Here is a 12,457-nt window from a genome sequence, read left to right as displayed (position 1 = left end):
CACATCTCAGCTAATTCCCCCCACTAGCATCTTCTGAAACTCAAGCAGTTACCTCTAGAGGAAACCCCTTTCTGTACAGTGACAAGAAAGTGAGTTTGTACAACCTTGGGAATTTTTCAGCCAAGGTTGTGCTTCCAATCCATTTGCCCTCCCAGAACCTAGTCTGTTCCCCAAAACCAATGATCCCAGTACAGTGCCCATAGAAGATATCTTTAAACTCCATCAAACTTGACCAGAACTGTGACAAACCTCTACCACCTGATGCCTGGGTCAGGGTTTGTTTTTGAAGATATTTCCTATTCAAAATGTCCTGCCAAGGACCATCAGTTGTCTCCAGTTTCCACAGCCATTTGCATATTAAACTGATATTCATCAATTCCAAGTTGAGCACCCCCAAACCTCCCATCTCCTTAGGTGTGCACACCGCGGGGCAGTTAACTAGGTGGAATTTCGTAGTTCCTTGGTCCTCCTGCCACAACAGCCTGGATCTAAAATAGTCTAGTCTCTTACATACACGTTTAGGGATTCTGTAATAGGAGAGCATATAAAAAGGCACATATGAGAGGCAAGAGTTCAATAGAGTAGTTCTTCCACCAATAGATCAGAACTTTGCCCTGAAACCACTCATTTTCTTCTTAATCTTTTCCCCTAGGAATTTCCGATGCTTATTCAAAAGCTTGGTTTTATCAATAGGTATTCCCAAATATTTCATAGGTAGCACACCAAGTTGACAATGGCACCATGTTCTCTGGCCCCTCCAAGACAGAATACCTCACTTTTCAAAAAAATTATTTTGAGACCTGAGAGCTGTTCAAACAGATCGACACAGTATAAATTTCAGGTTTCTGGCATTCTCATCACCTTCTTCAAGAAGAAAAATATTGTCATCTGCATATTGGAATAGCCATTCTCCTATAGATGAGGAGTAATCCCTTTAATCAGCCCAGCCTGCTGGGCTTCTTTGATCATCACACTTAAAACATCAACAGCTAAATTGAATAAAATAGGTGAGAGGGGATCCTTGACGTGGTTATGACCACTCGGGTCCTCGTCTTTGGTATACCCACTAAGGCCTAGCTGGGGGCTGATGTAGAAGCGTACTACAATTCCAGTAGTCCGGATGCCTAATCTTGCGACTCAAGATAAGGAAACTGAGTGAGAGTTTAAGTATAACTTGTAACCTACCCGGACTCAGCACCCGAAACCTAGCCTCCTATATAAAAGACTAGGAGGGGCACCTGGGAGGACATATTCTCTCTCCCCAAGATAGACCTAATCTCTCATAGAGGCTCAATCTCATACACAATACGCTAGATCTCATCTGCACACCCTAGCTTCCATGGCAACCTTGTAAATCTCTCCATCAATACCAGATCAGACAAGCAGGACGTAGGAGAATTACCTTTCGAGGGCCCTGACTTGGGTAAACCGTGTCCCTTGTGTCCTTGTTAGCCGACAAGATCGCCAACGCACACGCATGTCGCTCTCCCTAAACACAAAGCCCATCAACATGTGCATTGCCGAAGTGGAACTTCGTCAATCTCCCTGTCTCACCCCTCTACTAAAATAGGGGTCTAAGTTATCATAAAGTTTAATGTTAACTTTGGCACTAGCGATAATACTGAAAATCCAATCATTCCACTTGTCTGAAAATCCCTTCTTAAGCATCACATTATAAAGGAAGGACCAATTAATGTTATCATATGTCTTTTCAAAGTACCTCATGCAGGACCTCATGCATAATGAGAATCCCTTCCATGATAAATCTTCCCTTTAAAAAAGCAGTCTGAATTCTGTCTGTAATCTCCTCAGCCACCTCAGCCAATCTGAAGTTTACTCCTTTAGTCAAAATGTTGAGACAATCATTCATCAGACATACTGGTCTGAATCTCTGCATTCTATCCGCATCCTCACCTTTAGGAAGAAGTGTTATAGTGCCAAAATTAAGCCAGCCTACATCAAGTTTCCCGGCCACAAAATCATCAAACAATCTTTTAAGAGAAAATTTGATTTTGTCCCAAAAAAACTGATAGAATTCCCCAGGTAAACCATCTGGGCCTGGGGCTTTGTTATGTCCTAAGGAGAATACAATTGTTTTGATCTCCTCCATAGTAAATTCCCTAGTGAAGGATTGATTTTCCGTCTCAGAGATGGAATGAGGAAACTCAAAATCAGCTCCGATTCTGGTCCTTTCAGAAGGACCAAATAATTTCTTATAATATTCAGTGGCATGCTCTAACAGAGGTTGGGCGGACCCAGTTGGTGTTGGTGATTAGAAGTAAACTGAGTAAAACACCAAGTGGTGCTAAAAGAAGTGCTTTCGGAAGTTATAAATCTCAAAGACTAGACTACTCCCCGGTCAATCTCTTCTTTCCCAAGTCACATGGCTTTGCAAATTGCTATATATACGTTACGTACGCAGCCGCAAGTTGCCAGTATGATATGCTCTCGAGCATTCTTCTCCAGCTCCATCCAAGAAAGCACACAGGCAACATTAGCTCAAGAAGTCAAGATTATGGGCGACCCAGCGAGGCCAGAAACCATGCGCGCCGTCCAGTACAGCGGCTATGGTGGTGGTGCCGCTGCTCTCAAGGTCAGCTCAATTTGTACTTTTTTTTGGTGGACCACCATACAGTTTCTTGCAAAATTAGTAATTTCCCTAATACCGACAAAACCTGCTTCTCTTGATTCACATGGATTTTTAGCATATGTAGGCATAGTCCCATGTATGTTAATCGGTATTGCCATGAATTTTGCGCATTAATCTGTATTATGTTAGAAGGTTGCTTCCTGGATTTTAAAAGCTCCTGGAAAGGGGATATGGGGGCATTGGAGTTGACTTCATAAGATTATGAGCATTTAGTAGAGCCAATTTGTTTTCTCATAAGGAAACCGCAGGCCAGTAAATAAGTTTTCTGCGTGCAGCTAAGTTACGGAATATTAGATTTTATAAATTTGAAGGTCACTTTTGGTGCATTGCAAATTGAGTTATTTGAAGCTGTATCAATTCTTATCCCTCTTGCCCGGAACAAAATTAGCTCAAAATAAATTTAATATGATCCTCATTCTATTTTACTTCAGTATGTGGAGATCCCAGTTCCATCACTGAAGAAAGATGAAGTTCTTATAAAAGTTGAAGCTGCAAGCATCAATCCAGCGGATTGTAACATCCAGAAAGGGCTGCTACGTCCTTTTGTTCCGAGATTTCCGTTTATTCCAGGTACTGGTGCATTTGTGGTAGTCATTTATTTGTTGAAACACGAGTTAATTTACTGAAAGATATTGGTGATGAATAGCTTCAGATCATGCATAATTTGATCTAAACGTCGAAATGATTGTGATTTGCGAAACAGTAAGCGATGTTGCTGGAGAGATTGTCGAGGTCGGTGCTGCAGTAAGTGAGTTCAAAGTTGGTGACAGAGTTGTGTCCAAATTGATATTCTGGGTAATTCCAAACCTGCTAGGTGGTCTTTATCATTTCATTCCATAGTACAGGCTACAGAGTACGCGCCTTGATAGACGATTTGCAATTGCAGAAAGCTGGTGGCCTAGCAGAGTATGTAGCAGCATCCGAGAGCGTCACCGTAGCGCTTCCGGCCGGAGTATCGACCGTGGACGCCGCAGGGCTGCCCGTGGCCGGCCTCACCGCACTCCAGGCCGTGAGGGCCATTGGCACCAAGTTCGACGGCACGGGCAGCGGCAGCAACATCCTGATCACCGCAGGGTCGGGCGGCATCGGCACGTACGCCGTCCAGCTCGCGAAGCTCGGGAACCACAATGTCACCGCCACCTGTGGCGCGCGCAACCTGGAGCTTGTCGCCGACATGGGTGCCGATGAGGTGCTCGATTACAAGACCCCGGAAGGCGCGGCGCTGAAGAACAATTCTGGCAAGAAGTACGACTACATCGTCAACACCACGAACGCCGGCAAGTGGTCGGCGTTCAAGCCGGCGCTGAGCAGCCACGGCAGAGTCGTCGACCTGGCCCCCAACCTGGCCAACTTTGTCGCGTCGATGCTGACGTTGTTCTCCAAGAAGAAGAAGCTGTCCACGGTGCTGCTGTCTCTGGGAATGGAAGATTTGAGGTTTCTGCTTGAGCTGGTGAAGGAAGGGAAGCTCAAGACCGTCGTCGACTCCCGGCATCCATTCGACAAGGCTGCGGACGCGTGGGAGAAGAGCATGAGCGGCCATGCCACGGGGAAGGTCATAGTTGAGATGTGAGTTACGCGTGTATGTTTCAGTGCTGATTTCTGCCGTCATGTTTGCCATGCATATTATTCACTTTGTACCTGTTTTTTCGGCAAAGTGAATTATTTCTTGCCTAAAGGAAGTTTTCCCCTCCATTTCATATTAAGTGATTTTCTATTACATACGTCTAGACGTGTTTTAGACATAAATACATTCATATTTGGACAAATTTGAGTCATTTAATATGAAACGGAGAGAGTATCTTTTTCTTTCTTGAAAAAGATTTGACAGTATCTTCTTAGTTAGATCTTCAGTTCACAAAGTTTGTATCAGTACTAGAAAAACTTGTTTCTTTTAGGGAAACTAGAAATACTTGGCGAATAACTTCTTTTGCCAGGTGTGTGTGGAGGTTATTCATCTAAATGGGCCAAACTAGGATGATCACGGTCGTCAGGAGAGATGAGCCGAACCGGGCTTGGCCCGAGCTTGCCGTGAGGTTTCTGTTGGGGAGCCGAGCTAGGCTCGACCCGAAGGGCAAGGCCTAACGAGATGCTCCTGCCATATCGGCTCAGGCCGGCCCACGAGCTGGGGCGCCGGAGGAAATAGGCGGTCCAGCGCGTGCGCCAACAGCCCAGCGACCAGCTCCCATCGCCCAACTCCTGCTCTCCTGATGCTAAAAAAAAAAAAACTCCTGCTCTCCACCACCAGTGCATTTCCCAGCACAGAATAAGCAGCAGCCAGCACAGGCGCACAGCGATGAGCAGCAGCTTTCTCTCAAAGAGAGAAGAAGCAATGAGCAGCAGCCAGCACGGGCAGCTTTTGCTAAGACCGGGCATTTGCTAAGACTTTTGCTAAGACCGGGCATTTGCGCTATGGCCGGATCACAAGCCAATATATTAACATTGTGTGCACTGTAGCGCTGACATACATAGTAAAAATATATTATCTTGTATGCTCCGGCAGTTGGACTTCGCCGGCCGCTTATCGTCTTCTCCGGCTGTTGCCTTCTTCATGCTCGAGTTCCAGAGAAAACGCAAATTAACACCATCCAATTTCTCATCCATCTTGTGCTTGACCATGGTAAAGCAAAGAATAAACCACATTTAACCACGTCCAAAATCAGATCTAAGGGGCTGTTTGCTTCACGACCAATACTGACCAAGCCAATGGCTCGCCCGCTCTATTTGGCTGTTGTTTGGTTTGGGACCAAAAATTTGGCCCACCCATGCCAGCGTCGGCGCGCCTGCGGTATCCCAGCTAGAGAATTGGCGAGTTGAGGGCGGGCGAATGCTTCGCCGAAGAATTGGCAAGCCGCTCACCCATGGTGGGCCCCAGCAAACATGTATACGGCTTCATGCATACAACTGCATGTATGTTCGTTTCTCATTGCTCTGGCTATACGGCTGCACATGCAAGTTCCTTGCTCTGATTGAGAAGTAGATTAGCTAAAAGAATCGAAGAATATAAAGCATCATGCTTAATTCTTTGAGTATTAAGATGGTTGCAAACCAAATTTAGACTAAAAAATTTGTCAAAAATTGGTCATTACAATTGGCTGCAATCCAAACAACATCTACTTGCCAAAACTTTGATCATGCCTTTGTTTTGGTCATGCCAAAATTTGCCAATTTTTTGGTGGGGCTAGTTGGGGCTCAAACCTGTTAGAATTTGGTGCGCCTGATCAGCCCAAGTCCAAATTTAATAAATTCTAAAAATCTCAAAGGCCCATTCATGAAGTGGGATGAGAGAAGTGGGAATGCGAATAGTCCCACTTTGCTAGTTTAGAGTGAGTGAGACCAACTATAAGGAATGTTGCTTCTCACCAACTAAGCAAGTGAGCAAGGAAAATCCCCACGCACGCTCCTCCTCCTCCGCTCGCCTCACCTCGCCTCGCCTCGTCACGACACGCGCGTCGCCGGTGCGGGGCCGGGCTTCCTATCTTTTTGTCACACGCGCGAGGTATTTTTGGAATCGGTTACGAACGCGTGCAGATTTTGTAGAGTCGGTTCAGGTTTCCTAAACTGAACCGACCTATACCTGCGTGACTATATATACAGCCGCCCCGTTCCTCCGTTCAGTACGCAACACATCCGAGCTAGGGTTTCGCCTGTCTCTTGCTTTTGTGCCGTTGTCGTAGTCTACTCCATCCCGAGCGCCGGCGTGCACCAGCGATCGGGAGAGCAGGTCTCCGGAACCTTTTTCTTTTGTGATCCTGTACGGGAGAGGGCGAATAAGGTTTTTGGGAACGCTCCGCGCGACTGCTCGCTTCCGACACCACGGGTCATCTACCGTCCCAGTCGGGCGGTGCTTGCCGCCGTCTTCGTCGCCGGGAATGTCGTCAAGTCAACTCGATCGTCATCACGGCTTCTTCTTCTTCATCGAAAAAGTACGTAATCCGTGATCCGATCTACAATTTAGTTATGATCTGCGAGTTCATATTGTTGTCCGTTGGACTGTTAAATATTTCTAGTATTTTCGAGATGCATGTGCTAGTTGCTACTGTCGTCATGATCTATATTTTGGAATTACTCATTAAATTGTTATGCTCAAAATTGCTTAATTTTTCAAGAATCCAAAAACCTTATTGTAGGCAATTTTCTGATTTAATTATGGGTTTAGCCGATGCATTGAAGCTGGATAAATTTTCCGGGATGTACTTCAAGAGATGACAATTAAAGGCCATGCTCTGGTTGCAGACTCTGAAAGTATTCTGGGTGACAGACGGCAAACCTGAGGGAGATTTATCTAAGGAAGCTCAGAAAAATTTCCAGGAAGCCAATATTGCCTTTAGAGGATGCATTCTGAGTGTTCTTTCTGACCGTCTTTGTGATGTGTATATGCACATAAAAGACGGAATGGAGCTGTGGAATGCAATGGATGCTAAATTCGGTGCAACCGATGCAGGCAGTGAACTATATACCATGGAGTTGCTGAACGACTGTAAGATGGTGGATAACCGTTCTGTAGTTGAACAGGCGCATGAGATACAGATCATTGTGAGAGAGCTCAAACTTCTCAACTGTGAATTGCCCGACAAGTACGTGGCTGGGTGCATTATTGCAAAGTTACCTCCTGCATGGAGGAACTTCGCCACGTCTCTAAAACACAAGAGACAGGAGATATCAGTTGAATGACTGATAGCGTCCCTTGATGTTGAAGAGAAAGCTCGGACTAAGGACACCATTGAGAAGGCTGCTGATTTTCCGTCTAACGCCAATATGGTACAGATGAATTTTCACGGGAACGGAAAGAACAAAGGGAAGAAGTCCACTGTTGTTAACAACAACAATCCTGCGCAGACTACTACCTTCAAGAAGAAGAAAGTAAATAAAGGCGAGATGAATTGTTTCACCTATGGAGAGCTCGGCCACTTTTCCTGAGACTGTCCTGATCGTGCAGATCGGAGAGGAAAAAAGGGGCAGAAGACTATCAACGTCGCGACCGCTAGCAACACTGACACGTACGGTATTTTACCTACCGTTCTTTCAGTATTTCAATCTCCACGTTGGTGGATTGATACGGATGCTAATGTTCATGTATGTTCTGACATCTCTTTGTTTACTTCTTACCAGCATGGAAGGGATTCAACTGTCTTGATGGGGAACGGGTCGCATGTAGCTGTTCGTGGTGTTGGTACGGTCGATCTGAAGTTTCTTCGGGCAAGATCATGTGGCTAAGGAACGTGATGCATATCCCCTCTATGAACAAGAATCTCGTTAGTGGTTCCCTTTTATGCAGAGATGGTTTTAAGGTGGTTTTAGAGTCTAATAAAGTAGTTGTGTCCAAACATGGACAATTTATTGGTAAAGGCTATGAATGCGGAGGCTTGTTCTGTTTTTCCCTTTCTGATTTTAGTGACATGTTAGTGAACCATATTTGTTGCAGTGTTAATGATGATGCAAGTGTTTGGCACTCTCGTTTATGTCACATTAATTTTGGTTTAATGTCTCGGCTATCCACTATGAGTTTAATTCCTACTTTCACCATGCCAAAGGTTCTAAGTGGCATAGTTGTGTGCAATCAAAGCAACCTCGAAAGCCCCACATGGCGGCCGAGGAGAGAAATTTTTCACCTCTAGAACTCATACATTTTGATCTTTGTGAGATGAATGTTGTGTTGACAAAAGGTGGAAAGAGATATTTCATGACGTTAATTGATGATGCTACTAGATTCTGCTATGTTTATTTGTTGCGAACTAAAGATGAGGCTTTAGACTACTTTAAAATCTATAAAGCTAAAGTTGAAAATCAATTGGAGAGAGAGATCAAACGTTTTAGGTAGGATCGTGGTGGCGAGTATTTCTCCAATGTATTTGATGAGTTTTGTGCGGAACATGGTATTATTAATGAGAGGACGCCTCCCTATTCTCCCTAGTCAAACGGGGTCGCCGAGAAGAAAAACCGCACGGTGACTGACTTGGTGTTAGCCACCGCCGGTTTATCTAAAGCATGGTGGGGGGAGGTTCTACTGACTTCATGTCATGTCCTGAATAAAGTTCCAAACAAAAATAAAGAGAAGACTCCCTACGAGGAGTGGATTGGGAGAAAACCATCACTTTCTTACTTTTGCTCTTGGGGATGTTTGGTGAAGGTCAACGTTCCAATTCTCAAGAAACGCAATCTCGGACCGAAGACAGTGGATTGTATCTTTCTAGGCTATGCTCAGCGGAGCGTGGGCTATAGATTCTTAGTAGTTAAATCCGAGGTACCTGATATGCATGTTGATACTATTATGGAATCTTGTGATGCAACAGTTTTTGAGAATATTTTTCCTATGAAAGATATGCATAGCATTACTAGAATTTTTTTCTGAAATATTACCTGAATCTAGCATACATGAATCTAATACATCTGATAATGAATCTGAACATCCTGAGGATGATGTTGAGAAGGATGAAAATGAAGCTCCTTCCAGGAGTAAGAGGCGAAGGATTGCAAAATCCTTCGGTGATGACTTCATTGTGTACCTTGTGGAGGATACTCCCAAAACCATTGCAGAGGCATATGCATCTCCAGATGTAGATGACTGGAAAGAAGCTGTAAAGAGTGAGATGGACTTCATTCTTTCTAATAGGACTTGGGAGCTATCTGAACGTCCCCACGGTTGTAAGCCAGTAGACTGCAAGTGGGTGTTCAAGAAGAAGCTAAGGCCTGACGGTACTATTGAAAAGTATAAGGCACGGCTTGTGGCAAAAGGCTACACTCAGAAAGAAGGCAAATATTACTTCGACACTATACACCCGTTGCTAGACTTACTGCCATTCGAGTACTACTATACCTGGCTGCCTCTTATCGTTCATCAAATGGACGTAAAGACAGCTTTCCTTAACGGAGAGTTGGAAGAGGAAATTTACATGGATCAACCAGATGGATTTGTGGTAAAGAGTGAAGAGAGAAAGGTGTGCAAGTTGCTAAAATCTTTGTACGGACTAAAACAAGCACCTAAGCAATGGCACTAGAAGTTTGACAGAGCTTTTACTTCTGCAGGCTTTGTCATTAATGAGGCTGATAGATGTGTGTACTATTGCCATGGTGGGGGCAAAGGTGTTACTTTGTGTTTGTACGTGGATGATATTCTGATTTTTGGTACAAACATAAAAGTGATAAGGGAACAATGAAAGAAGTCGTTTCAATCAAATTGCTTTGATATGAAAGATCTGGGAGAGGCTGATGTTATTCTTGACATTAAGCTAGTTAAGGATGAGAGTGGAATTACTTTGTTGCAATCCCACTATGTTGAGAAGGTCTTGAGTCGCTTTGGTTTTATTGACAGCAAACCTTCACCAACACCGTATGACCCTAGTGTGATACTCAGAAAGAACAATGGAGAAGGGAAAGATCAATTGAGATACTCTCCAATAATCGGTTCCCTTATGTACTTAGCTAGCGCTTCGAGGCCTGATATCTCTTTTGCTGTGAGCAAATTATGTAAGTTCACGTCAAAGCTGGGTATAGATCATTGGCGTGCACTAGAAAAGGATATTGCGCTATCTAAAAGGTACGATGAGTTATGGAATACATTATTCAGGGCATCGAGCTGTGCTTGAGGGATATTGTGATTCGAACTGGATCTCTGAAGCAGATGACCTCTACGCCACAACCGGTTATGCCTTCATACTTGGTGGTGGTGTAGTATCATGGAGATCTTGTAAAAAAACCATATTGATGAGGTCAACTATGGAAGCAGAGCTTGCTGCTTTAGATACAGCCACTTTTGAGTCAGAGTGGCTGAGAGATCTTTTGATGGACTTGCCGGTGGTTGAAAAACCAGTACCGGCCATTCAGATGAACTGTGATAATCAAACGGTTATTACTAAAGTGAACAGTTTAAAGGATAACCCGAAGTCGTCAAAACACGTGAGGAGACATGTGCAGTTTGTCAGAAAATTGAAAAACTTCGGAGAGATAACTGCTAGATATATTCAAACAGAGAAAAACCTGACAGATCCCATTACCAAGGGACTCTCACGTAATGTGACAGAGAGTGCATCGAGGGAGATGGGGTTGAGACCCATGAACGTTGTGCCATAGTGGTAACCCAACCTATGTGATCGGAGATCGGGTGAGGTAGGATCTGGGAAGAATGAAGCTATCGGTATAACAGAGGAGAGTATGTTATAACCCTCTCTATGTGGAGATGTGCGACTCTCAAATTGCTGTAAGGCAGGTTGGCGATATGCTTTAATGTGTTCATTACGGCTATGAGTAGCGAAAGATGCTGTCCTACGGAGTATTCTTGAAAGAACACACATACAGTCCGACTGTCTAACGTTGCAGTCTATGATATTTGGGTGATCTCTAGTAACTCATGAAGAGACCACGGAGTACGACGCATATGCTCCACCCGCGGGGTAGAGTACTGATAGCCCAGTACTGGTTGATTTTGAGTGCAATCTATTTCACGCCAGCTTGCAATTCAAGGCTTAGTCCATTGTGAGTGTGGATGGATGTAACTAAACATTCTAGGCAGAAGTTCAACTTAACAGTCTCTCCCGAAACACTAGTATATAAACAAGTAGCGAGAATAGACAAATCTCTAAATGGGTATTTGATCTGCTGGGGGATTGTTAGAATTTTGTGGGCCTGATCAGCCCAAGCCCAAGTTTTAATAAATTTTGAAAATCTCAAAGGCCTATTCATGAAGTGGGATGAGGGGAGTGGGAATGGGAATAATCACACCTGGCTAGTTTAGAGTGAGTGAGACCAACATATAAGGAATGTTGCTTCTCACCTAGTAAGCAAGTGAGCAAGGGAAATCCCCACGCGCGCTCCTCCTCCTCCGCCGCTCGCCTCGCCTCGTCACGACGCGCATATTTTTGGAACGGGTCGGTTCAGGTTTCCTAAACTGCGTGTCGCACCAGTGGCACCCGGGGTACCACCGCTGCGCGACGCGTGGGCCCCTCCCCCGGGTTCCCGGGAAGGTCTCATCCCGGGGAGCGCCGACGAGCTCCCTGGCAAGCTACCAGCCCGAAAGGGGCTAGCGGGGCTTCTAGGAATATTCCCGCTTAGGCACCTCCCGGGAAGCTGCTTCCCGGGAGGAGGTTCCCGGGTGCGCTGGGCCCGGGTGCTTCCCGGGCCGGCTTGCGGGGACTGGGGGTTCCCGGAAGCGTGCCCCCGTCTCGGGTCGTGGGGCCCACTGGACAGCGCCACACGGGCGCAGAACGCGCGGTCCCACCAAGGCAAGGGGTAAGGCGCGCGGCTCAGTAAACGAGCCGACCGACGGGTAGTTACCTGTCCGATCCAAGGAACAGTGGTTGTCCAATCCTACCCTAGGGCCCTAGGCCCCTAGCAGCGGAGGTGGCACCCATGCATGCCACCAGCTCACTAGGGAGAGTTGCGTGCCTCCCTGTTGGACACTTGTAGCCCATGCACCGTGGCACGTGTGGCATCCCCTTGTGTATAAAAGGAGGACCCATGCCAACGGTCAAGGGAGTTAGAGGGTTGACGGGTCAGACAGTTGGAGAGGTTAGTCAGTTGGTTTGTTAGTTGGTTCGGACGAAGCTTGCTCGATAGATGCCTACTGGCTCCAGTAGGCAGCCAGCGGAGAGTAGTGAGGAGTGCCTAGCCACTGAGAGAAAACCCGGGAGCTTGCCCGGCAACCTGTAAACATTTGATCCGTAATCAATATCAGCTCAGACAGGCAGGACGTAGGGTTTTACACCTCCGGGTGGCCTGAACCTGGGTAAAAAACGTGCGTGCGTCTGTTCTTGGACTAGCGCGTACCCCTAGCACTTTGCCTCGCCAGCCCCATAGCGCCTCATCGGCCGTGCC

At 45.8% G+C, this 12,457-nt stretch overlaps 1 protein-coding gene across 1 annotated transcript; it reads left to right on the top strand.

Annotated features, from left to right (window-relative positions):
• Nucleotides 1–2,362: 2,362 nt before the first annotated feature.
• On the top strand, nt 2,363–4,367 carry LOC100829562 (chloroplast envelope quinone oxidoreductase homolog). Its single transcript, XM_003581063.4, has 4 exons — nt 2,363–2,593; nt 3,082–3,220; nt 3,354–3,445; nt 3,537–4,367. Exons 1-4 carry the CDS (start codon nt 2,384–2,386, stop codon nt 4,218–4,220), a joined length of 1,125 nt encoding a protein of 374 aa, XP_003581111.3. The 5' UTR covers nt 2,363–2,383; the 3' UTR covers nt 4,221–4,367.
• Nucleotides 4,368–12,457: the final 8,090 nt, after the last annotated feature.

Source organism: Brachypodium distachyon, chromosome 5, assembly GCF_000005505.3.
Source record: "Brachypodium distachyon strain Bd21 chromosome 5, Brachypodium_distachyon_v3.0, whole genome shotgun sequence".
In the NCBI taxonomy this organism is placed as follows: domain Eukaryota; kingdom Viridiplantae; phylum Streptophyta; class Magnoliopsida; order Poales; family Poaceae; genus Brachypodium; species Brachypodium distachyon.
The sequence above is the reverse complement of the archived record's forward strand: the minus strand, read 5'-3'. Positions and strand labels throughout refer to the sequence as shown.